General features: G+C 48.9%; 1 protein-coding gene across 1 annotated transcript in view; it reads right to left on the bottom strand.

Moving 5' to 3' along the window:
- The window catches only part of MYT1L (myelin transcription factor 1 like), a 136,211-nt gene that overhangs the window by 105,507 nt on the left and 3,158 nt on the right, over positions 1-27,546 (bottom strand). The window contains exon 4 of the mRNA XM_024756918.1: positions 4,287-4,639. Within this exon, the coding sequence (XP_024612686.1) occupies positions 4,287-4,639 (353 nt within the window). The remainder of the gene's footprint in view (positions 1-4,286; positions 4,640-27,546) is intronic.

The raw sequence follows: 27,546 nt of genomic DNA, 5'->3' as shown, positions 1-27,546 counted from the left end.
CTCATGGAATTTTCTTTCCTGTCAGTGGGCAGATACAATATATACTCATAAGGAGATTTAAATACATACGCTTATTTTATACACACATATGTGAGTCTATCTAGTATTTAAAGATGTATTCTTTTTAGTGGGCTGTAGTATGAAAATAAGCGTAACTTACTATGCATTAAATAACCATTGAATCTATATTTCTCAAATTATAAGACTCTGAAAAGGTACTTACTATATACCATGTAAAAAATCTGCTATTAGAAAAATCTATGAGCCCTGAATAATAACTTTCTCAACTTTAGGATAACGAGGGAACTTCAAGCTCATAATTACACCTTAGACCATTACATGCATTTTGAAAATAAAATTCTTCATGCAAAAGACCAGCCTATGATAGGTCAACTGGACAAAATAGAATTCTGATTATTTAGTGGCGCATTTAATGTAATCTGAAATGAGTTACTCAGATAGCAATTCCTGTCCTTCAAATGAGCAGAGTGATAAAAAGAACATGAGCTCTGAAGTAAGAGAAACCACCGACAGAGTTTGACCATATATCTGTCACTGGCTGGAAAGCATCTTACCTTTCTGAGCCTCAGTTTCTAATTGGCACAATGAGAGTGGAGTAATTTCTACCCTGCCCTGTCTTACACAATCACTGTGAAGATCAAGCACAGTGTGTATATTACTGTACTGACTGGAAGTGTACATTATCAGTGATATCTTGGTTCACATGTAACTACAACGCCAGGGGACTCTTGGAATTAGAATAAACACCTAATTTGCAAGTTATCAATAACAGTCCTTCTCTAATCGGTGGGCTCCTATGTAATAATTTGGTGGTTTATAAGCATTTGTTTTCTCTGTAACAAAACCTCTCAACGAACTTCACATTCCAGCTTGTAACAGAGGTGGAGGATGGTAGAAGTAGTCTGAGACTTTATAGCGACTGGGGAGGCTGAGGGCAGCTTAAGCTTCGTCCGTGTGACTCCATCTGGCTGCCCCGGTTTCCCCGGGTGGCCATCGGCCGCGGTGAAGGGCCCTACGAGCCGCCCCTCGGCGCCCGAGATGCTTCCGCGCGCCGAGTCCTGCCTGCCTCGCTTCTCACTCTGTTAACTGTCAGTCACCGTCTGTGCTTCCGTTTACTAAGAAAGAGGCACAGTCCCCCTTGGAGAGGATCTGCTCCTGGCTCAGCGCCGCAACAGCCGCCAAGAGTGTCAACAAGGGACACGCAAGACCGACTTCGAGATGCTGACCCAGAACTCTGGTCACCAGACACAGAAAGTACCTTCCCCAGTTTTTCAGAAACAGTTTCTGCCAGTACAAGGAGGGGACAAAGACATGCAATGTGGGGTTTCTCACGTTACAGACACGGCTATGGGGGCAGATACTCACACAGACTGATAGTGATTTTGGCACTAAACGTAGCCATCAGGTAAAATAAAATGCATTTGGGAGGACGTGAACATGGGAGATGGATGGACACATGCCTTTCGAAGCCTGATTGTCGTAAGTCACACACAGCTAGGAGTTGGATCATGTAAAATGAGCACTTTATCAGCAGAGCTGTGCCTCCTTGATCTAGAACCTTCCTGAAGATTCCTGACCCTGGGGGTTATGAAATAACCCACTGGATAATCCACCTGGCATATCTTTGTGTGATATTGGCTACATGGGGTCTTGGAACACCTGTCCGTGGGCTCCTCCAGGGGAGATTTCTCCCTGTAACAGAAAAACTTGGTGAAATCCTCTCTGGGAATCAGGCCTCGGAAGTGGTTTCTGCTTAGGGGGGATGCTTTTGTTTGACTTGGAAATCAATCAAGGCTTTGGGCCTTCCTGCACAGAACTTAGAGCAATCAGAGCCACAGTTCAGGGTCCATCACATGGGCTACCTTTGATCCAACGACTCCTTGGGACTTAGGACTTGATGAGAAGCTGTCTAAGAGGGAGTAGCTTATTACACCTTACTGCCAAAGTATTTGGTAAAATGGACATATCTGTCTTACAGCAGAAGAGGTACCCTGATGATCCATAAATGGCCACCACGGCTGAACCTCTCTTTAGTAGTTTTAGTTGATTCCTTTAAAGTTCACAGAATAGATGATTCTAGAAGGTGCTTAGCTGGAGAATCCAGAGCTGAATATGAATCCTGCCACCAGGGACCAAGAGTTGATCATTCATCCTCCTACTGGGCATTTTCTTTCTGGAACCAACTTCCTTACATGCCTCCGACTTGGGCTTCATGTTTGCAGGACACTGAGTGCTGGTCACCAGGCAGGGTGGGTCACATAGTCAGACATTCTGGGGCCGATGGAATAATTATGCAATTGTTTCATGGCTCTATCACGCCCCCTTGATTATGCCCACTTGCATGAATTTTCCTAGAAAAATGTCTTTACCTTTGGTTTGCTTTCTCACTTTTTAAAACAACTCTAAGCGTTGAAGTCAGAGTGGATGAAGCCAGTACAGTCACATGCTAAAGCTGTTTCGATAAGCCTGTGATCGCTTTTCCAAAATACGTCATTTTGCACTTTTAAAAGTAGATTCTTTAAAAGATGGCCCTAAGTAAATTAAAATGGAAAGTTTAATTCTAGCAAACGGAGAGCAGAGCCTAGACTCTGGTTAAGGCGCTTGGTTAAACGACGCATATGTGCAAATATTTCCGACCCTAATTCACCACACCCACAAACGTCCATAACTTCAAATATTAGTGTCTGCCGCTTTCTAAACATAGAACGAGAATATGAAGGAGCAGTATTTTATGCTATCTTCATAAGAGGCCATGGTTAAGGCACAAATCATGAGTCAGCCTCAACAACGAACGATTCCACCCAGAGCTACGCACATGTAATACGGGGTCCAGAAACAATTTGCCAAATTGGTCGATTCTCCAACTTTCCACATATTTTATTACCCAGAGCTGCTGCTTTTAATACTCAGCATGAAAGAGCCATCATCTCATTAATGACACCACGGTCTGCTTAGCAGGGCGAACGGTGTGTGTCTGTGGACGTGTGCTAATCCTTAGGCTGTCTCCGCGCCACTATCTCTAATAACAAGACGAGAAAAGTAACCTGGGGAGACCAGATTTTAATGCATGAAGTTTATGCGTGCGTGTGTGTGTGCGTGTGTATGCATTTATATACAGATACGTTTGTATTATCCATGTAAGTTAAGCAGTCAGTTGTTTTCATAAGGACCCTAAACTACAGTAACCATCGAGGATTCTTTCATAAAAGCCAGGTTTCCTGGAACAAACTAGTGTAACCCCTGGAGGAGGAAAGTTGATTCATGCCCACTCCACGGGACTAGCAACAAGCAATTCACACCTGCCCGATCTAAAAACTCTCTCTCCATCGGCTGAAACCATTGTCCTTTGTGTTGAGGAATGAGCCTTTCTCAGAATTCAGATTCTTGGAGAGCTTTGAGCCCAAGGAAGAAGTGTAAGGAATAAATATTCCCTCCACTTTTTCAACCTGCTTCGCCATTTCTCTGAGGCAAGCTCTACGCCAGTGAAACCTAGAACTAGACTCTTCAGCGACCTCCCACGTCCTTCTAGAAAAGAAAGGACTTCTGTGAAGGGACTGGCTTTGAAGTCCTATTTCTGAGTCTGACACTAACAGTAAGCTGGATGTGAAAGCACGACCACCTGAAATTTTTGCCCCAAAGATGCCACTACCCCGCGCAGTGTGCCCTTCATGTGTCTGTCTCCCTGGATCAGAAAACACAGCTCTTGAGCATGGAACCGGATGACAGGTTGATTCATTGCTTCCTGACAGCCGGCTTCCTCCTCGGACCCATACCTGACGGCCCCTAAAGGAAAGCCTTGGCCACGGACGGACAGACCTACTTCAGCAGCTCCTGCAGCAGGGCTCACACAGGCTTCCGGCTCCCGGGAGGCACGTGGGCTGCCCGTGCCAACACCACAGCCACCGGAGCGGCTCATGACGGGGTCTCTCGGGTGGAGCCTCCGAGAACAGGCAAACTGAACTCTCTGGATAAAAGTTGCCAAAAGCTCAGCAGACGTGCACACCACAGATATTTCAGCAGACTCTGGGGATGACCAGTCTGAGTGACAACGTGACCGAAGCAACATCTAATGTCTGATGGATGATTTAAAGACTTCTCTAAAAGGAAAGGGAAAGACACACGCACAGCCGCGCCCCCCCGCGCTGCCCCGGCCGCCTAATCCCGTGGGCGTCAAGCACGCATGCGCCACGGCCGCCGGCCCCAGACCATCCTCCCGGAAGCGGCCCCGCCCACCGCTCGGTCCTCGCCCCCGCGCTGCAGATTACCGTTCTCCTCATCGTCGTCGTCGTCGTCGTCGTCGTCGTCGTCGTCCTCCTCGTCGTCGTCGTCCTCGTCGTCCTCGCCGTCCTCGCCGTCCTCGTCCTCGTCCTCGATGTCCTCGTCCCGGCCCCCCTCGTCGTCGTCGTCGTCGTCGTCCCGCGGCTCGTCGTCCTCGTCTGAGCCCTCCTCCTCCTCGGCCTCGTCCTTCTCGTCCCCATCCTCCGTGCCGTCGCTGTCGTAACACTCATCCACCGACGAGCTGTCCGCTTTCACCGCAAACGGTTTTCGCTTGGGAGCAGGTTCTTGGGGCTGTTTGTCTTGTGTTTTTCTTTTTTTAGCCAAGGGGCAGCCATACACGCTGTTAGAAAAGAGAGAGAAGATCTGAGTTACTGTCTTTGAGGATCAGGGCGACGGGAGCCCCAGATGAAGAGGCAGAGGTTCGGCACGAACGCAGAAAGGATGTGAGCACACGTACTCCCACGAGTGCGCCGGCACCTGTGCACAGAGCGACATTCCACAGAGACACAGCTGGCTCGTGTCTGGGGCTGCTAACCTTTTCTCTCCTCTCCTCGTCCCTTATCACTACCATCCACGTGATCACACAGGGATCTTCACAGCACCCCCGGGGATGGTTTAGGAAGCACGTGCACAGCACCATCATGTAATGGACGGCACAAGTTCACTAAACATCTTACCGAACGCACACAGTGTGCAACGCACATTTAAGAAAAAGAATTAGTAGAGAAATGCAAATCAAAACTACTAAAAAAAAAAAAAAAAGAAAAAGAATTAGTTCATGCATACTATATTAACATATACACATTTTTGTGAAATACGAAAATATAGAAGCTGCAAAAAAGCTTTGGATATATTTGGATTTGTACATTCTCCAGATAAAATTATATCTGTAGACAGAATGACCACTCAGAGGAGGTGGACCGTACATGCCTTTGATGGGAGCAAGGTTCAGGCTCCGTAGAAGGTGTCAGTCCTGCCCTGGCGTCACAGAAAGCAGACTTGGTGTATTTGGCAGTCAGCACTAATCTTGCTAAAACTGGCCCAAACTTGGGTGAGACCCTTACAGCAAGAGCTCATAACCTTTCCTTGAAAAGGGGCAATTTTCCAAAGCATTGTTGCTAATTGGAGTCTTTTTCTTCCTGGAGACTCTATGTGTATATATACTGCAAGGAATGGGGAGAAAAGACATCCGGGAAAATGCTGTTGGCAATTGTTCTGTGTGTCTAAAATGAGATGTGTGATCTTCATCACTAAGTGAACACTTGGATAGGGGATTCCTGCAGACTATGACTGGCTCACTTTTGGACCTAGGAATGGTAAAATATTCGTTCAGTCGTGAACCCACCCAGTGTGTGTTTATTTTGGGAGCCTCCTCTTTGCTGGGCCCCGTGCTGTACAGGAGACCCAGAGGTGAAAGGCACAGATCCACCCTTCAAGTCACTTATGGCCCAATGGGGACTCAGACATGGCAGTAATTCTGCTTTAGAACCTCTGGCCACTGTTTACCACCGTGCCCCAAATGCCCGGGGAGCCATGGGCACTCATCCAATAGTTGTTGAGTGAATAGAGAGTGTGACAGACACTATGATAAAAGTATAGAGAGGGCACTACATCATAAAGTAGAGGGGCAGCCGGCGAAGGGAGCTGGGGCGTCCCCAGGAAGAGGCTACGCTGGAGACAGGCCTCAAAGGAGATGCCCAGATGTCTGGGAGTGGGTGTGAGGATGGTGCAAAGCCCTGAGAGCCCTTCGGGGTCAGACCATCCTTGCAGGCTAATGACGGGAGTTATTTGAGTTCCTTCACGCAATCGATGATGCGATCACAGTTGCGTGTTGGGAAGCTGACAGCAGGTGCAGTGAGGACGGATCGAGAGCGTGAGAGACGAGATAGGGTCGGGGGGGGAAGCAGGCAGAGCTCCCACGCGCGAAACACAGAGTGATGGGTCTTCTGCCTTTTGACTGTTCTCATGTTGTAAAAATACAATAATCAAAACAGATAATGCTTATTATAATCAGAAAAAACCGAAGGAAGCAAATTTTGGTCTAGAGAGCGTTTCTCATAGGAAATAAACAGGTATCTGAGATTTATGTGAACATTTACATGGATTTGGGGAGAATCTGAGTCAATGATCTCAGCCAAACATTCCGTAGCACCCTCCCTGCCTCCATCCCTGACGATTGGTCAAGTCCAACTTCCATTCCAGAGAATCTTCTCAAGACGTGGTCCTGGATCTGAGTGGACTTGTTAGTGTATTCACTCTGTGTTTATCTGAATAAATTAGTAAGTAACAGTAAGTGTTCTTTTTCTTCGGGCTCCGTCTGTGAACTGGCAGCTCATGAGGACTGTTGTTACCTTCCCAAAACTCTTCTCTCTTGTCTTAGTTCATCAACAAATTGTTGGATGTGTCTGCCCTGTATCAATGCTACCTGCACACCAGGTGTCCACGGAGACAGACAACTGGCCTGCTTTCACTATCAGATTCATTCAGATGCTGGGAAATGATGGGAAAACAGTTCAGTCATGTCACTCAAAACGGCCCCACCTCCACTTGGCAATGGGAATGTCTGTAGATGGCGTAAACCCAGCACTGCGGTGGTCTTCTTGTTGATTCTGTCCCCTCTCAGCAGCCCCAAATCGCAAGATGCCAATGGGAGCTCAGACCTTACACGGTAGGGTTGCAAAATTCAGAGTAGGAGAATGGAGACTGCCCTTCTATTGTTACCTGAATTGGTTTTACTTCCTTATCCTACATTTTGTAAACCATTTGGATTCATTTTTTCCAACTTTCTGGAATTAGCTGGCCTCAAGCTTCCAGTGTCTTCTGCCAGTTCACATGGTTTGATGCTCAAGCTTTTTTCTACAGCTACTAATGTAAACTGGAAATGAAATTGTGCTCTTCCTACAAACAGATTCATTTTGTCCCGTCTCTATTTGACCCACTCACACTGACTGTGAGTTCCTCGTATCTACCTTAAACACGACAACCAAATTCAAGCCCACAGGACAGACTTCATTTTACGTGTGCCAAACAGCTCCCGGATGAAGAACCCACTCCCATAGACAGACGCTTCCTGGTCTATGAAACCCAGTAGTTTGGAATGTTTCAAAGTGAAGCCTTGGGAAGTGACTCTGGGACACGTGTTGGGGAGTGTGGAGCCTCCCAAAGCCATACGTGAACCTCACATCTGCTGATGGGGTGGCCAGTGGGACAGAATTTGCACAGCTGAGGAAGAGCGGGTGTTGCTTTTCTCCCACCTAGCAGGTGCCGCTGGTCCAAGTGCTGGAAAAGCCAGACTGCTTTCCAGCTGCAACCTCCTTCAGATTCATCCAGGCTCATGTCTATCAACGCACACGAGTCTTTCTAAAAAACCAACAACCCCCCACAGTTGTGGAATGTCCCTAGCATGACAGAACAAATGGCAGAGTCTTAGGAAAAATTGGGAATCTGGTGCCAACGTGAAACCCCAGGTAGAGAACTTGGCAGGCGCCATGGCTGGCCCTTCACCTGTGCGGGAGGGTCCAAGCTTCACGTAGGGCTTGGAATTCATGGTCGGTGTTGCTCTCCTCCATTCTGCTTCTCAGCACTGTCGTCAGGCCTCCACCGTGGGAATAGCTGCCTATTGCCCATAGCAGTGAATGGAACCCTGTGTTTGATGGCTACTCCATGAATATTGTTGAATGAACAAACCATAGTTTTCTCCACTTATTAGTAATGAAAGCACTTACCACATCCTAGTGTGACTATCGGTTGACGTACTGTCTTTCACCTTCATGAGACAGAGAAAACGGCCCGTGTCTAAGGGATTGTTCTATCTTTAGAGCTGTAGTATCCAATACGGTAGCCACTAGTCATGTGTAGCCAATTAATAAAATTAAAGGAGATTTTTAAATGAATTCCTCAGATGCACTAGTCACGTTTCAAGAGTCCAATAGCCACGTGTGGCTAGTGGCTACCATACTGGACATAGTAGCTTCTCAGTAAATATCTACTGAGTGAGAAACCGATGGGAAGCCTTCTCACCGGACACTGCGGGAAGCTGAGTAGGGGACAGGGAGGGAGGGGCCGAGCTTTGGGAGGCAGCTCACAAAACTGTGACCGCAAGAAAGCCCAGCCCCCTCAAGGGAATACGTGCTGCATACTTACAGCAGGCTCAGACCCAGCCACCTCTGAAGGACAAGGGTGCTGCTGGGGTGAATGTCTGCTGATCCCTGTAGCTGAGCCGCTTCCGGCGTGAGTAGCTGTTGGACCTGCCGGGTCTGCCCGCCTCCGAGCTGAGAGGTGAGCCCGGAGGCCAGGTCGGCGTACTGACGACTACTTCACACACCCTCTCCTGTATCCTTATCACTCTATATGATTCGCAACGTTTGAAGATGACAGTAAATGCGTTTATATGTTTCTCACACAGTGGAAACTTCAAAGTGTCAGTATGATGACTCATAAGATCACGGCAGCTCATGCTTTAACCTCCTTGAGTTACTTAAAGTTGCGAATCGGCCTCCAGGCTTTGCTATTCTGCAGCTACTCTACTTGTTTGGGTGTCTTGGTAGGTCATTTAGTTGCTGTAGCTTTTACAGTCCTTTTGATGTTAACTTGATTTAAACAACGTTTAGTCTTTTGTGTCAGGTTATTCTAGAAAATTGGTTACCTGCCACGGAGTTTCCGTTGTTTCTGCAGCAAACGCGTATATAAAATATTGTGTATTACATGCTCTTGAGGCCAATTTCCATGTTATTTTTAATGGTCTTTTGCTTGACATTTTCATGTCTCCGATTTTAACACAAACAGGGGACAGGGTCTCAGAAACTGAAAAGCACGTTTGGCCGAGTGTGCCCTGCTCAGAGCCCTCTTGTTACAGCTGCTGACAGGAGACAAGGATGTAGGATGAGATGATCTTGGCGCTGGCCTCTCCCCGCCGAGGACGATGCTCGTGGAGCCTAGAAAGGCCACGGTCACTTCCGAGGCTCACGAGGGATTCTTTGTGGTCTCTGCTCTCACAGGTGATGTTTTACGGGTGATGTTTTTCTTGTGTTCTTGAAGAGCCTCAATGTGTCAAGGATAAATAATTATTTTGGAATAATAGAAATTCTACTTGAACATGCTCCTGGAGTCCTGGCTTCTACTGGCAGCTCGGCTAATGCCAACACCACTCACAGATCACTTATTATGTGCCTGGTGTTTCCTAAAATCTTTACATATACGGATCCATTAAACTCTACAATGACCCTGTGAGACAGGTGCTATTATAATTCCCATTTTGAGGGGCAGATCCTGAGCTCCTTGCTGAAAATCTCAAGGCTGAGTAACACTAAACAGGTGTTGACACCCACCCCGCGACCCCTGCCTTCGCTTCTGATCTCTAAAGAGGGAGAGACGCTGTGCTCCTTCCTCACTGGGCTCTAGTGAGGATCCATTGACACATTTGCTTCTCTGACATCTATCATATGGTAGGTAGGCTCGCTATAAATGCTGCTGAATGAATAGATTGATTCTTTTGTTCAGGAAACGTTCCCTTGAGCAGTGCAGACACAGCCCTCACCTCACAGGACAGGAGCAGAGAGAGTCACCCTCGTGGACAGGACGGAGGGTCAGGAAAGCTTCATGGAGGAACCGCTACGGATGGGGCAGGAGAGAAAGACACAGAGAGAGACAGAGACAGAGAGTGGTGTGACTGCATCCGTGGGATGGCGAGGGACAGCCCTGGAGACGGAGGTGCCCATCACAAGGTGGTCAGTGGGAAGAGTCCTACAGGGCATCGTTTTCGCACTGTAAACACCCTTCCTGTGGCTGCAGTGCGGTGAAGAGGCTGGAGGAGCCCGGCTCATGCCCACTGATTGGAGGGTGCGGAAGGCTCCGGGTCTTGTTGGGATTTTTGGTGGCAGAGGGGCAGGAAGGTCAGGCTGACTCGGGTGGGGTGTGGGAACTGCGGGGTCCCAGTTCCCACAGCAGCAAGAGGGGTGGACTCAGGAGAGAGGTCTGGCTGGCAACACTGGTTTGGGGCGATCAGTGCACAGCGGGATGGAGCTGGGGAAGAGTGGAGAGAGAGGACTGACAGACCCCTAGGAAGATGGGCATTTGAGGAAAGGGAGGGGGGCTGACGGAAGGAGATGCAGAGGACAGAGAACTGTCCAAGTGCCCTGAGGGCTCCGAGGAGGCCTGAGCTGCTCCCCCCGGGGCTCCCTGTCTGGCTGGAGGGGGTGGGAGCAGAGAAACCTGCAACCCCGGGACAGCACTCGGAGCCCCCGGGAGGCCACAGGAGCGGGAGAAGAGTGACCTGGGCCAGGATGGATGTCGCAGCAGGAGATGGGTTTTGAACCTGCCCTGGAAGGCTGGGCCGTATCTATGCAGATGTTAGAGGATCCAGGTCATCACACATGCGGAGCGTCTGTGAACAGCATCAGAGCTACATAAACACAAAAGCGACTCTGCTGAGAACATACACCTAAGTAACTTGCTCAAGATTACACAACTGTTCAACCTTGGGCAGCTTATTTAATCCCTACAGCCTCAATTTCTCCGTCTGTAAGATGGGTACAGTAATACCTAATTCACACTCTTAGCAGCAAATGAAAAACATAAAAATATACATAAAACACCTTCTGACTATGTGGAAGGTGCTCCGGAAATCGGAGCTCTCTTTTTGTTATTTTTCTCCCTCCTCTTGTCTTGTGTACAGTTGACATCACTCTTTGCCACTGAACTTTTAAAGGGGTATTCCTACATGTCTTTAGAATATATAAAGGTGTTTAAAAATACTGCAGAAGTAACTTAGTTCACTGAATTATTCAATTAGATGGCTGGCATTCCAGACATCTTCCTGATATCTTTTCAACAACATATACATTAATAAAACCAATTCAGTTTTGACACCATATTGACATATTTCCTTAATTTTGTTCTTTTATTCTCTGTAGAGTATTGTAAACAAGAGACAGACTGATTTGAATAGTACATATTTTTAAGTTAAATGTGACATAAATGTTCTAGGCATTGTAAGACATTCAATGAATAAATTTTCAAAATATTTACTTGACATTATGGCTTTAGAGAATTAAAAATATTCTGTTTCTGCAAGGCAGAGACTTGCTTTATGGGTTTTTCTTTTATCATTTAAAATGATGTAGCCTGTTATGAAATACTCATTGCCTTGAATGGCAGTTTAAAGATTCAAATAAAACATAAAAAAAATCACTGTATAATTTATTTTGACTCAAGAAGAACACTTCCCCAGGGGAAGGCAGCAGCCTGGTGGGTCCGTGGTCCACAGGGCTGACGTCCACCGGGGGAGGATGGGTGGAGACACAGAGAAACCAGCACCCTTTCCCCAAACCCGCTTTCCAGGAGATTTGGTTAAGTGGCTGCTGACACTGTTTCTTGTATCTTAAAAGAAATCTTGAAATCCTTACAGTATCCGCCTCCCATTTTTCTTTTCACCTGAAATAACCTGTGTTTCTCTGTTCTTCCAAAGTCAAAAGAATTCAACTAAAGCAGCCCTGGTATGAGCATAGCGCCTGCAGCACCTGCTTTCCCCTCCTCCCTCCCCCCCGTTCCTCCCCTCCTTCCTTCCAGCCCTACTTCTCCATTTCCTCTCACGCTGACCCTCCCAGACCATGTCAAGTTCTGCTTTTTCCATAAAGTCACCACTGGTCAGTCTGGAATTCAGGATCCTCTGTCTTTAAAAACTCTGCACCGTCAGATACTTAGCATCCTTTTTGTAACTATATTGTTACTGACTTTTTCATGTGTGTTCATTTTATCATCTCAATTTAACTGTTTCCTCCTTGACATTAGGGTGTGCCATAGAATTAGTTATTCTAAATTGCCACTGTGCCAGTGAAAGAGTGGGTGTTCAATACATTGCTTTCTATTGATTGATATTTTACTGATGATTTTGCTATGAGCCTCCTGGTCTTCAGGTTGGTTCCACCAGCACCCGGCTTTCAATGACATGCTTGCCCTCGCCTTTCCATCTGCAAAACAGCATTTACTACACCTGCCACTTATAAGACTGCAAGGGGGAGAATGTTGAGAATGTCGGATAAAATCACCCCAACAGCCAGTGTACCCCTTGGCAGTGAGATCGACAAATTAAACTGCTCTATAAATTCACTTTGACTCTTCCTATTTGAGCTAAAAATCTAGGATGGTTAAAAGGGTTCCTGAAGTGGCCAGTTCATGACGGCCTGGGGAGCCACGTGCTGGGATACTCCTAAGACAACACTCTCAGAACAGCAGAATCTGGAGGAGAGAGGACCCCAGCAATCACTCCATCTACCCCTTCACCTAGAAAAGGAAGAAGCTAAGGCCAGAGAGAGTCAGTGACAGGTACTAGGTCAGAATATGACCGGACTTTCCACCTGCTACGTGAGCACAGCTCTGCCAGGGCAGGAGAGAAGCCTCTCAAGCATCCTACTTACACCAGCTTAGAGAACACGTCCAGAGAGGAAACTGCTGGAAATGAACACCGTGCGTGCTTAGGCTGTCGACTGCATATACTGCTTTCAACTTTATCGGTCTTGATATTTACAAGTTGACAAGAGCGCCCTGGGTCACATTTAACAACAGCACAGCAACACGGACGTTTTGGTCTGCATTTAGTCCAGACGAACTGAACACTGGAGGCAGCAACTGAGACATCATTAGCAAGTGATCGTTCCACTTTGTGCTAGCACAGGTCCTAGACACTGCAGCAGTACTTAATACCATAGCAACAGCTGATGCTGCAGGTATACTTAGTACTGCAGTCCTTCTTAATACTACTGTGATACTCCTCAACACTGCTGGGATGCTCAATATTACAGGGATATTCAATGCTGCTGTGACACTCAGTACTGAAGGGATACTGTGGAGCTCCTGAAGTTGCACCAGTACTGCTACCTTGAATTACAGTAGTTAAGACTGATAGGGAGAACTGAAAAGACAAACCACAGAATGGGAGAAAATATGTGCAAATGATGCTACCGACAAGGGATTAATCTCCAAAAGATACAAACAGCTCACAGAACTCAATATCAAAAAAACAAACAACCCAATCAAAAAATGGGCAGAAGACCTAAATAGACACTTCTCCAAAGAAGACATCCAGATGGCCAAGAGGCACATGAAAAGATGCTCAACATCACTAATTATTAGAGAAATGCAAATCAAAACCACAACGAGGTATCACCTCACACCGGTCAGAATGGCCATCGTCAAAAACTCTACAAATAATAAATGCTGAAGAGGGTGTAGAGAAAAGGGAGCCCTTCTACACTGTTGGTGGGAATGTAAATTGGTGTGTAGCCACTATGGAGAACAGTATGGAGATTCCTTAAAAAACTAAAAATAGAGCTGTCATATGATCCAGCAATCCCACTCCTGGGCAAATATCCTGAAAAAACCATAACTCAAAAAGATACATGCCCCCCTTCGGGGCTTCCCTGGTGGCACAGTGGTTGAAAGTCTGCCTGCCAATGCAGGGGACACGGGTTCAAGCCCTGGTCTGGGTGGATCCCACATCCCATGGAGCAACTGGGCCCGTGAGCCACAACTACTGAGCCTGCGCATCTGGAGCCTGTGCTCCGCAACAAGAGGCCACGATAGTGAGAGGCCTGCGCACCGCGATGAAGAGTGGCCCCCACTTGCCGCGACTAGAGAAAGCCCTCATGCAGAAACGTGGACCCAACACAGCCAAAAATAAATAAATAAATAAATAAATAAATAAATAAATTTAGATTAAAGATACATGCACCCAAGTATTCAGCTCTATTTACAATAGCCAGGACATGGAAGCAACCTACGTGTCCATTGACAGATGAATGGATTAAAGGAGATGTGGTACATATATACAATGGAATATTACTCAGCCATAAAAAAGAATGAAATACTGCCAGTTGCAGCAACATGGATGGACCTAGAGGTTATCATACTCTTTCTGTTTCTCATAAGTGAAGTAAGCCAAAGACAAATATCATATGATATCTCGCTTATATGTGGAATCTAAGAAAAAAGAGACACAAATGAACTTATTTCCAAAACAGAAAGAGATTCACAGACATAGAAAACAAACTCCTGGTTACCAAAGGGGAAAGATGGGGGAGAGGGATAAATTGGGAGTATGGGATTAACATATATACACTAGTGTATACAAAACGGGTAAACAACAAGGACCTACTGTAGAGCACAGGGAACCACACTCAATGTCTTGTAATAACCTATAATGGAAAAGAATCTGAAAAAGAATATATATGTATAACTGAATCACTTTGCTGTACAGCAGAAATTAACACAACATTGTAAGGAAGCTATACTTCAATAAAAAAAGATTGATAGGAAGAACTGAGAATCAAACTACATAAGAATTTATGATTTTGCCATTTACATCTTTGCCCCAGGGACCAATATATAAGAAAATACATGCAAATGAAAAATTAAAGATTTCTTATTCTTCCTCAAATACGTACTAGAGTCCTCGTTTTCGGATGCTCTAGGACAGAGTACTTTGTCTTTCTATGGCTGGTAAGAAATTATTCAACTGTGGAATATTTAAAATACGGGTAGTTGAAGCATTGAGATGTTTATATGTACGGCTCGGTTCAGGTCGTGCAGGAGGTCCACGAGGGGCCTGGGAAAAAGAGCCAGCTGTGCTCGTCCAGCCTCGGCGAGGGCTTCCCAGCTTAGGAGTTAAACCACTGCCTTCAGCTCAGCCATTGGTCGGCTGTAAATGATGCTGCTATGTTTTATTTGTCTCCATATTTAATAACACTAAATAGATGAGAATTTTTCTTCTTTTCTCTCAGTTTTCTCAGGCAGTGCCCACCTCCCCTCCCTGTGAGTAGACAGATAATTCTCAGTCCTGCAGGTGCAAAGGTTCTCAGACATCCAGGTTGGGAACTGAATACTGGTCTGGACTAGAAGAGCTGGATTTGACGCCTCCTATTAATTGTGTGACCTTGAGGGGGTCGCTCCATCCCTGTGCGTCACAGGTCCTCGTCTGTAGGAGGAAGGGGTTGGTCAGATCCCCAGGGGTCTTTAAGGGCTTTTTCTGGACCCTGGGCTAGAGACCAGGTGTCTCGGGGCCTCTGTTCTCTGGGGCCTCCCTGTCCGTGGAAGGCTTCTGTGGGCGGGGGCCTGGGGGCTCAGCTGCTTGCCTAAGTGCTAAGGGCTCTCGTTCCAGGATTCCGCGCTGTTTCCATTCATGGTTCCTATTGCAATTGGGTTCCTCACATCTTTCTTTTTTTTTTTTTTGTGGTACGCGGGCCTCTCACTGTTGTGGCCTCTCCCATTGCGGAGCACAGGCTCCGGACGTGCAGGCTCAGCGGCCATGGCTCACGGGCCCAGCTGCTCCGCGGCATGTGGCATCTTCCCGGACCGGGACACGAACCCGCATCCCCTGCATCGGCACATGGACTCTCAACCACTGCTCCACCAGGGAAGCCCCCTCACATCTTTTTTTAATAGGTCATTCTCATTAATTAAAAGCTATCAGGTACTACAGAGACATGAGTGAGGATCCGTGTACAGAATGTGGAGCCGCTTGAGAGCATTAGCTTCTCAGAGTTTGAAGGATGCTAACATGACAATTGATGACAAGAAAAGTCAGAGGTTGTCAAATGGCCCCATTGCTGGAAAAACAGCAACAACAACAGAACCTGAAACAAAAGGCTGCATGCAGGTCCCTTCAGATGAATGCACGGTGCTTCCCAGGACCACATGCCCTGCGATGCGGCTGGAACTAACGTCAGCCCCCTTCGGCAATGACCACCTTGCTCAGACCACCCCGTTCCTGCCCCCTCTCTGTCTGAATCTGGGCTACACGTCCCTCACTGAAGTGAACTCCAGCACACAGGGCTTATCTCAGCCTGGAATGCGGTCCAAAGGCCGGCGGCATCGTGGAAAGTGGGCAGGGCTGGGGATGGGAGGCCTGGCTTGCCGGCCAGTGACCAGCCCATCACCTGGACCCCAACAGGTCACTCGGCCTCTGGGGTCCAGTTCTCACCACACAGCATGGGACAGACAGAACGTTCTCGCACGCAGTAAGGTCCACGCAAGCTGCTCACGCGTGGAGTCCGCCTCGGACCACAGAGGATGGAGATGAGCGTGAAATTGTCGGCCGTGGGACATGAACCACACGGAACACGTCCTAACGTGTTGTCCGCCTCCCGGCTCCTCTGTGTACTGAACCTTGGGCCTGAGGACGCGGGACCTGAGTCTCCCGGACCCTCTTCCTCCTGGTTCAGTGCCCCCGGTGGCTCTGAGTCCTGCTGTGTCCACGCCCTGAATGTCTCCAGTGTGTCCTCCTCTCCCTCCACTCTGCCCCCGCCTCAGGCCAGGCTGGCTTCTGGCCCCCTGGTCACCAAGAGCTTTCACTCCTATCTCCTCCTCCAATGCACTGACTTTCTGCCTTCCCCCCTCCATCCCTCCCTCCCACCCTGTCTCTCTCTCTCTCTCCCTCCTGAGAGGACAAAACCTGACCCTGCCTGTGCACATACGGTCCTCTGTGACCCACTGGGCCACATCCTGAGGCCACGGCTTCCACGTCCCCTTGTCCTCATGGGGGACCTTCTATGATCGGGATCTTCTTATGGCCACAGCCTCCTTCCTGGCTGTGCTTTTCTCCCCCCGCCCCCACTGGGGGCGGCCACAGTCCCACTGAGGACCCTGCCTCCTCTTCTGGCCTCCCTGGGCCCCCTCCACCACCCGGCCTCATCAGGCTGGCTCCCCTAGGCCTGAGCTTCCCATGGGCTGGAGTTCCGTGTCTGGGTTTGGTGCTTCTTTGTTCGGGCTCCGAGCCCATCCGATGCCGGGGACCCGGTCTGTTACTGCGGGGACCCGGTCTGTTACTGCAGGGACCCGGTCTGTTACTGCGGGGACCCGATCTGTTACTGAGGGGACCCGGTCTGTTACTATGGGGACCCGGTCTGTTACTGCGGGGACCCGGTCTGTTCCTACGCGGACCTGGGCACTTGGCACAGCGCTGCTTAACAAAGAGCTCAGACTCACCAAGTGAAAGGGTGACTGAACACGCGAGCCCTCCCGCCGTGCCCTCCCCTGAGTGCCCCCTCCCCCCACTGGCCCGGGGAACCCTCCCGCCGTGCCCTCCCCTGAGTGCCCCCTCCCCCCACTGGCCCGGGGAACCCTCCCGCCGTGCCCTCCCCTGAGTGCCCCCTCCCCCCACTGGCCCGGGGAACCCTCCCGCCGTGCCCTCCCCTGAGTGCCCCCTCCCCCCACTGGCCCGGGGAACCCTCCCGCCGTGCCCTCCCCTGAGTGCCCCCTCCCCCCACTGGCCCGGGGAACCCTCCCGCCGTGCCCTCCCCTGAGTGCCCCCTCCCCCCACTGGCCCGGGGAACCCTCCCGCCGTGCCCTCCCCTGAGTGCCCCCTCCCCCCACTGGCCCGGGGAACCCTCCCGCCGTGCCCTCCCCTGAGTGCCCCCCTCCCCCCACTGGCCAAGTGGAGAATCTCCCCCTTGGGAAGGCTGGCCAGCTCGGGAGGATGGAAGTCCTTCCTTCTCTGTTCCCTGGCCCCCAAACAGGACTCCGAGGGCCCTTGGGACATTCTGTCATATATGTGTATCCGCGGGACAGCTGGCCTCCTCAGGGGAGGAACCGCTTCCTTCCCGTGATGCCTCTGGGTCCGACCATGGTCCTGACTCATGGCGTGGAGGTGACAGATGTCAGATGATAATCAAGGAGACTTCCTCCAAGGACAAGACAGTGAGATCCTACTGGCTATAAATTTAGGTAGAACTGAACGTAACCCAGTCTCTTTACTTGTAGAAATTGTTCTTCTATCTTTCCAATCATTTTCCACCTTCAGCATCCTTTCATTACATCAGTAGCGACATCTTCCAGCAGGTACTACATGAACGGCCACCGTGAACCGAAGAAAGGATGTCTTGGGGAGAGAAAGAGAGAAGTTTCCTCTGTCTTCTGAGGAGCTGATGACAATCCATTTAGGAAGAAAATTTTACATCTGGGCGGAAACTGTGCGGTGGTGACAAGTGTCTAAGAAAGTTTGTGCGGATCGAAGATCCTGCTTCAGATGTTGTGTTTCGACTGTGGGAAAGAGATCTACTCTTTAAAGGAAAGTTGTGATGAATCCTGTGTAAATAACACAGGATGTAGACGAAACACGGGTGAAATCTGAGGTCCTGCCCGGCTGGAGCAAAAGCTGGGACTCAGCAAAACTCTTCCAACTTCCATTTTCCAAGATGTTGCAAATTGGGAACGTTTGTGTCCATGCCGTTCCTTGGATAAAGGTGGGCATGCATAGTGCCCAGGAAGGAAGTGAGGTGATTTGTCCCTCTGGCCCCGTCTCCTGCTCAGTGTCTGGGGGCACACGGCAGAGGGCTCAGAGGAGGAAGCCCCTCACGGGCGTCGTGTATCCAATGCTTCTCCCAGGACCCTTCCTTCTGTCTCCCTGGTCATACCCTCCCCTGCATCCTGTATGTCTGGACGCATCGCTGGCATGGGCCACACATCTTAGGTCAAAGGGCAGGGTGTCCCTTTGTCCCCCAATATTCCTTCTGCTCAACGGCTGTGTGTGCAGCGAACACTCAGTAATTAGCCAAGCAGAGCATCTTTGAAGCAGTCTGTAGGGTCCTGTTCTACCTGGCCACAGAGGCGACCACTTCTCTCTCGCCTCTGTGCATTTCCCTAAACGGCACTGTACTTTCTGAAATAAGGCAACTGGGCGAGTTTCCCCGGCGGGTGAAACCCAGCCCCTCCACCTGCTCGCTCCTTCCTGGTCTCAGGGCACTGTCTACACGCCCACAGTCCCCCTGTGTACGGTAAATGGTAACCGTCTGACCGTCCGTTTGCCTTTTGTGCCGTCGGCGTGTGTATCTAGGGATGGTTGCTAAGGGCAGGGCTGTGCCAAACGCCACCCTCGGTTGGACCCCAGGGCCTCTGCAGGGCAGCAGTCCCGGAAATGTGTGCTCGCCCACTCCCGGCTTGCTGCACCCACACTCTCTGCACTCCACTCTGTGGAGCTCTCGACAGCCACAGCCAAGGCCCCTGGCTGGGCTGGAGGAGCACAGGGCAGTGAAGACCCTCAGGCCCTGATGCAGAACCTCTGCTGCTCTTTGCTGGCCTAAATTTTTATCACTCTAAAATCTAAAGACACTTTTATATAACGTTCAGGCAGTTTCCTCCCTCAGGAACTCTGTCCCCACCCTGACGCACTTGGCTGTGGCTCTGGTGACCGGACACTGGCTTGTCCTCTGCTCCTGGGCTTGGAATGTTGAGGCTGGTGGGTGGCGAGAGGGGGGACCAGGTGACCGAGACAGAGAAAGAGAGCCTTTCACCTTCCGCCTGGCACGAAGCATCGCCCCTCTGCCTGGAAGCCTCTTCCTTACTCAACTCTGGAGGGTCTCACCCCAGGGTTAGTCCTGGGGGGTGGCAGCTGGGGTCCAGCTCACCTGAACACTGACAAGTGAGACCATTTAAGAGGGAAAAAGTGTGGCTTAAATTTCAAACCATGTCTTTTTCTAGAATTTTCTGGCATTAGCATTGTTTGAAAAATGACCAATCCTTTAAAAGTTTATCCTTTCACAAAAACATGTTTTTTTTTTTAGTAAGAAGGAAGTGTTTTAAAAACAATTATTCCATATTATTTGCAGAAGGAAACAGGGACACCTTCCCTTCTGCTGCTGGGAATGCAAACAGGTCCCGTCTTCCTGGAAAGAAACTCTTAAAACCGTTCCTGTCCTCACGTCCTTCAAGCCAAGGCTCCTCCTTGTGACAAACTGCCCCAAAGAAGGAGCCAAAAGCCACAAAAGCTGTCTGCAAAGACACTTATCGCACATGATCTATAACATGGAAAAGTTAAAAAAAAAAAACTAAATAAATAATTTCCAATAATAAGAGTTGCATAAGTTACAATATCACCATAGGATGGAAGTTAGCCGTGAAAATTAAAATATTTAGTGACATCGGAAAAGGCTCATGCTATAAAGTTAAATAAAAACTTAAAAAGTACAAATTTACACCTATAACATGAGACTAAGTAAAAGAGTAAAATGCATTCAAAATCCAGGGAAAAAGTCTGACGTTCTGGGCAAATGTCACCTTCCCTGAACGGAGCACAGTGCCAAGAACGAGACAGATGTTCATGAAAATCTGCCACCACTTCCACTATGCTTTCTTTTGTAATCCCATTTTTAGTCCTTATTTGAGAAAATGAGCATTTCCCACCTTTAATCCTAAGTCACCTTTGTGCGCATGCAGTATTTCTTCCGGTTTCTGTTGTCAATAAAACTTCCCTGGGAGGATCAGTTAAGACAATTTGAAAAGCAAACTCCTTTTCATCTTTTCAAGTCCTGAAGTTTCAAAGCTGCAAGTCCCAGGCCTTCTCGCCCCATTTCAGGGAGAGGCCGCGGCCGGGCTGTGCGTGGGCTCCAGAGGCAGCATCCACAGGTGGCCCAGCCCAGGGTTATGCGGGCTGGGTGGTGCTGACGCCTGGCAGACAGGGCTCCAGTGAGAGCCTCGGCCCCCGAACCCCCTCCCCTCTGCCTACACCATCACTTATTAGAAATCTCTTTGGGTTAATTTAAGAAGCATCTCTGGCAAAACCGTGCTGCCTCAGGGAAAGTTCAGTCCATCAGTCACTCAAGGTGGTGACTTTGCCGTAAGCATCTGATCAGTGTCTCCTGAGATGGGGGCAGGCGAGGGGCTGTGGTCCAGAGAGTCTGTTACTACAGTAGCGGTGGGGGGGCCCTCTGCCCCCTCCTGAGGGGGGGCCTGCTCCTAGATGCAGCGCCAAGAAGCCGCTCCGTGATTCGCTCCCTGACATGTGCGTTAACCATGGTGAGGCCACTCGGTCGCCTGCACCAGAGACCCCGGCTCCAGGATCTGGGTCTGCACGATCCTCCCGGTGGCCGCTGCTGCCTCCCTGCCCTCCTGGCTCTCAGGCCCGCCCTGGCGCGGGGGTCCAGAGGGTTCTCAGAGGGGCGCAGACAGCTCATTCAGAAGCACAAGCCGCCATGGGACGGGCTGGGGGCTGGGAGCGAGTCGGGAGCATCACTGCGGAATCAAATTTCTTCCGAGCTGCTCACGGCCTACTCTCCTCCCCAGAGTTTTAGGAGATGCGTCCACTCCTGTGGGAAGCGTATCTCTGGCCATGTCAGATACAGCATTAGGTCGTATTCACGGCCCGCTCAGCGGCCACTAAATTACAATGAGTGGAGCTTTTAAAATCTGCTGAATTATACAGGGGGAGCTCAGAGCTTACCCTTAACAGAAAAGGGAAGGTGCATTTATCTTCCTGCTCCCAGGTCCACAGGGCCTCGCGGAGGCTCACGGGGCCCAGGTAGCCCAGTCTGAACGAGGGAAGTAAGCCCTCCACGGGTCCTGCACAATCTCGGGCACGTCCAGATTTTCCTCCAGCCGAGGCACTCTGGACTTCTGCTGCCCGTGTGCTCCCGGCCACCAGGCTCTGCTCAGGCCAAGCATGCAGGGCAGAAACGGCCGGTGACCGCAGAGCCTCGCTGGCCCAAGGGACATGCAGAGGGCAGGGCTGGCTGGGGGCTCTGAGCAGCCAGGAACCTCTGCCCCCACCACCTCGCACGCGTGACCTGAAGCCCGTGTTGGGCCTGGGAGGGGGTCTCCTCACGGGACAAGGCTGAGCCTCTGCAGCCCTGACCTGTCCACACCAGGCCGTCCAGTCCTTCCCCAGACAGACGGCCACTAAATATTTCCTCGACTGCCAGCTTCACGCATACTCTGGATTTGTTTGCTGGTTGCTCGCCCAGGACACAGCCTCCCTTTGCATTACCTGAAAACCCCACTAGAGCAGGTGACTGCCCTTGGCACACACAGGCCTGTGCCCTCGGGAGCCGTGACCTCACACTCGGGGGGCATCTGAATCCCCTGGGAGGGGGAGGGAAACAGACAGCGGGGCCCCTGCCACATCTTCTGAGTTGGCAGGTTTGGGGTGGGGCGTGTAGCCAGGATGCTTCCTTTCCAAGAAGTTCTCAGGTGATACTGACGTTCGGGGCTTCGGGGTTGACGCCCTGCCTGCGTGGAGCTGATTCAGCCTTCAGCCCAGGGATGGCTTGGCTGTCAGAGGGCTCAGGCCTGGCTGTGGACCCCCTGGAGCACCAGAACTATGAGGACGGTGTCGGTGGCTTCTCCGGAGGTCCTCTTCGCTGGACCTGATCCCTCCGGCCTCCTCTGGGCTTTGGGGCCCCGGCAGGCAGCCCTGGGATGAGGTGAGAGCCAGGCGTGGGGGTGATTGCCGGGAGATGCCAGACGATGGGGCAGAAGTGAATTGACCTCAATTCCCAGTTTACGTGGACAATTCATTCTGCACTGTTTAAGCCAGTTTGCAGTGGGGTTTCCATTTTTTTGTAGTTGGAAATGGTCTAAGTCACACAGAAACTTTTTCAGACGAAAACACTGCAATCTCATCAAATTAACATTGCAGCTAAGAGGGCAGAGCTTCTTTCCTCTAACTCTGTCACCAGTTTTAGCAGGAAGAAGGTTCTGGAGTTTGGGGGTTCAGTCATTTCTTGGTGTCTCATCTTGGAAGCCCTGTTTTCTCTTCAGGACAGAAGATCCAAGAAGGAGGAGAAGCAACCACTTTGCAGAAGGACAAGGGTCATCCTCGTGACTCCTTGGGCTTCGCAAAGTGTGGATATAAGTAATAATACTAACGACGTGATTGCTCTCAAGTATGGATTTGAAGAGCTGGTCGCAAGGCTGACTTCTCCGGAATCGCTGGTTCTGACTGCAGATTCCAGGCACCTGGAGTTGCAGCCTGGACTTGTCACCTGGACATGCTGGACTCAGCGTGAGGGGCTCACACGTCCGTCCCGTCCACCCTCCCCCACCATTCACCTCTCTGAGGACCATCCAGCAGCCACTGACTCTGGGTGTCGCCTCTCCTGTCCCTGGTGGTGCGGACGTGCAGGGAACCCGCACACAGGTCGCGGAAGACCAGCTCGGGGCTGCTCAGCCAGCCGTCGGCAGGTGTGCGGGGTTCCCGGTTCACGATCGCCCAGCAGGCCAGCGCCCCCCCCCACCCCTCACCCTCACATCAGGACCCCCTCTCCGCCCACCAGTTCTTAAACGTGGTGGCTGCGTACCTGCTAGAATCCCAGCACAGACGGTGGACGTCGGAACTGGTAAACCCTGACGGTAGCCGTACCACACACCGATTTCTGCTGTGTGTTCTGGAGATGTTTCAAAGCCGTGTTTATATATCTTTATAGTTATATATAGTTAATAAATCACACCGAGATTATAATTCCTATGTTTAGTTCTTAACCAATACAGATTGTAAATATTAGAGACTCTCTAAGTATACTTATGTTTTAGTTCCTACCTGAAAATACCTATATTCCTCCTCTATGAATGTGGAATTATTTTCAAAGTATCCTGAATTTTATAAAACGTCAAAAATCCACCCTGAAATGCATGACCTGTTTTATTTGCAGCTTTAAATACACTGAATCAGTCACACTGTCTTCTGAAATATGTACCAGACTCGGCCGGGGCCAGAGATCTGTCCATTTGGGCGGACGTGCTGTGGACAAGCGGCAGGCACATTGTTTTCTGGGGATAATGGCCAGGAAGCGTTTTTTTTTTTTTAAATGGAGGATTTACCGTGACAATGAAGGTTAACTGCCACCACAGTCTGGAAAGACCATGCCTGGATTTTGTGTTTGCACACATACAATTCACAATAAGGCATCAAGCAATGGTGAGTCTGGGAAACCCACTTGCTTTGAATCTCCACTTCAGACACATAAGTCCCGAGATCACAACATTTTTGCTCTCTCTGCAACTGGGCAAGCTATCAAATTCATGTTAAAATAGGTGTGCCCTAACTTCTGATTCATAATATTAGTGACAAACAGTAGAAAGGACAGGCATGCTCTAAAGTTTATGCATGGGGTGACGCACAGCGATGTCTCATAAAGAATGAAGGGGCAGTTGTTGATTCTCGTGGCTCCTGGCTGGGTGGCTGCGTGCTCAGAATTCTTCATAAACGCCCCAGAGTGTGCCCTGCTGCACGGCAGCCATACATTAATTAGAGCATAAAGCCGACACTGCAGTGTTTCCATGCACCCAAGTGGATCTTCATTTTTCACATGCGGGACCCTACTAATTAAAATCAGCTTTGCAATTAAATGTGGAAAATTGTGTTAAACTTTCAAGCGTGGTTAGAAAAAAATGCAATTATTTTTAGGGTTTTTTATTGTAATGCAAATGGAAATTCTACCCATGTGAAACCAGTAAAAGGGAGGTGTAGGGATCCCTATTTCTCTTTCTTCCTCTCTGTCTCTTTCTTTCTTTCCTTTTTGATTATCGATTCTCCTCTCAGTTGCACGTTGAAATGCTCCACCATCTCTCCCAGTGCCTGGCTCTCTTCCAAGGCTTTTAGTGAGAGCTCTTTGTCAAGGCATGAATAATACAGCCCCCAGGCTGCTGGCAGCATCCAAATGAGGCATGCATACATCAGGAAGCAAGCCCTCAGCTCCAGGTCCAGAACAAGCTCCCGTGAAGACAAGCAATTATTCACCCGCGGCTGCCGCCATGGCAATCACACTGGTGGGTGCGAAGGTAGATGAGATGGAAAAAAATCTGAAGAAGGGACGTGCACCATAAGCCAGAGAGAACTTAATAATTTTCTAATAAAAAATAAATCTACCATTTGGAGCTTTTAATTTTAAAGTTTCAAGATAAATTGATGTGACTCTGCATTTTCTAAATGGGGAAGGATTTAAATATAATACCAAAGCCGTCCCCTGGCTTTTGGGGGATGGTTGCTTGTGCAAGTCTCTCAAGCTAGATTTCGGATCAAATATCTCACCAGAACCCTATGCGCAACAAAGAGTAACTTAAAAAACAGCTGTGGAGGGTAAATGTAAATAAAATCTACGAAATTTCAGAAGTCAGTTCAGAGGGCTCACAAAACCAATGGTGTGAAGAACGAATTCACATTAAGGGTTCTCGTTCCCTCTCCCTCCCTCTCGCTCCCTCTCTCATTGGAGGCTTATACAAAAATCACCATTCAGAAAGAAATAAGTAAATCCAATTAATTCCAAATGGTCCAGTGTGTATATAATTATTATAAGGAAGGCTAAAATTCAAATTCCTCCACATTGCCTAATGTTTATTAATCTGAAATAGAAACTGATCTTTTTTATTATTCCTAAGTTTTATTGGGACTTTGACGATGAGTTTAGTGTCTACATATTCATCCCTTTGTAACATCAAGTTGCACTGTGTCTTGATCACAAACAGTATTTTATATCGACGTGGGGAGAAAAAGTTGTGAATGTATGGCGTAGAGTGTTCAATCTCACTCAAATGCTCAGGAGTAGATTTTTGCAGAAACGTTTTGACGTTCCATACTTTGGCTCCTATCTTAATATCCGTTCATCTAATTCTCTGGATTGATAACCCATCTCTTTCAGGTCCTTGAACCAAACAAAAACAATTATAGATAGAGTGACTTGCGGTCTCCTGTCCACATGTCTCCATCCCTAAGACGTTCATCTTCAGTAGAGGGGGGCATCACCAGGACATGCAGAGGGCCCAGTCCCCCAAGACGCCCCCTCAGCTCAGGGTCTGGTGTCGTGGGGAAGCTCTTCCTGCCCTCGGAGCCCCAGGCCGAGGGTTGGGTCTGCATCCTTCACACCTTGCCTGCCTGCAGCCTCTAGCCAACCAACCAACAGCCCAGCAACTTCCTAAACTCCAAGTGCATGGCCTCCACGTATTCCATTTTTTTTCTGCTGCCCAGGCTGCAGACACGTGGAGAAACGCTCTTTTTTCACCCATAGGTGTTTTAAATGCTTACAGGTCACGAGTCTGCCTGAACACTGGGAAGGAGGTGGTCCAGGGAGGAGAGTGGGGCATCCAGGACACTCCCTTCCCCGAATTTAGGCGTCAAAGAACCAAACTCTGGAAAACTCACTTAGGATGGCAGAGGGGTAGTTTTGCACCTGCAAAGAAAGCCCGGGATGGGCCCCTGCGTTTGAGATGCGAACTTCAGCTACTCGTAAATACCAGTTTAGAAAAGACGTGTGCACCGGACTGTGTGCGGTCGGGTGTGCGAAAGACGTGCGACGTGAGTGGGAAAGCAGAGGTCGGATTTGCTGTGTACAGAAAAGACTGTGTCGGTATTTTGCTTCACGACAGGAGACTTACTTCTGGCCCTGACTACAAATCCATGATGGTTTGTCGTACTTATGTGCTAATAATATAAAACCTAAAAAAGTCAGAGTCACGTGTCTAGATACTAACGATGTTTCTGAAGATAACGGCTGGTAATCTTGTCCTCTGCCTGGAGGCCTGGCCCTGTTCACATGCAGCAGGGTGAAAAATACTGACTGAGCTCGGATCCCTGCTGGTCAGTGTGCAGGGATTCAAAGAAATGGACCTTCAGTGCCAGGAGCGCAACCCCTCTGGGGAACTGCTGCGCTGCCTGTATCAGATAACGAGGTTGTGTCATTCGTCTTCCTCTTTCTTACCTTGACTGCCCAGAGACTCAGCACTGGATGGAATACCTATCAGAACTCCTGATACATCCTGGGTTTCTGGTAAGACTGTTTTCATTTCCCTTATGTTTTTCCTAATTTATCTCTTGGATTCAGCCTTTAACTGTGCAGTTGTACATGTGTTTATCAGACACCTGAAATTGATGGTGAACTATTAACACAAATAAACACCCATGAATAGATTTCTTTAGTTCAAGGACATAATTTTTGAATAAGGCAGACCAACGAATAAAGTAAGTATTATAAATTTAATTCCTAGCTCTCCATTTTTAACCAGGATCTTAAATTGTGAATGCCTTGTGAATTCAGATTATTGTTTAATTTCACAGGTCCTATCTGATGATTGATCCTCCTCTATCACCTATTCCCCATTTCTTACAAATCCACAACCCTACCTCTACCACACAGGAAAAAAGCCATCAGTCTTAGAAGCTATCATGAAAAGCCAAATCCCCGTTGAAGCAGCAAGGCCACCCACCGACGTGCATGCCCTCCAAAGCAATAAGAAGGCACACCAAAACTGTGATCAATATTTGACTTCCTTAGAAATTTTCTTGTGTTCAAAATAAAGATGAACTGAGAGGCATCATTTTACCACTTGATACCAAATTTCCTAAAAATTGTATGTTTTATTTTTTACATTGTTGACTCCCCTCACCTGCCTCCAATTAATTTTTGCATGTTCAAATAAATAGATACTTCAATATACTAAAAGAATGCCTTTTTATTTGGCTATGAACTGGCGTGATATGTGAGTAAAATGCAA

This window comes from Neophocaena asiaeorientalis, unplaced genomic scaffold (assembly GCF_003031525.2).
Source record: "Neophocaena asiaeorientalis asiaeorientalis breed wild unplaced genomic scaffold, Neophocaena_asiaeorientalis_V1.1 scaffold703, whole genome shotgun sequence".
Taxonomy (NCBI): Eukaryota; Metazoa; Chordata; class Mammalia; order Artiodactyla; family Phocoenidae; genus Neophocaena; species Neophocaena asiaeorientalis.
Note: the sequence above shows the minus strand (reverse complement) of the source record. Positions and strands in the feature narration are given on the sequence as shown.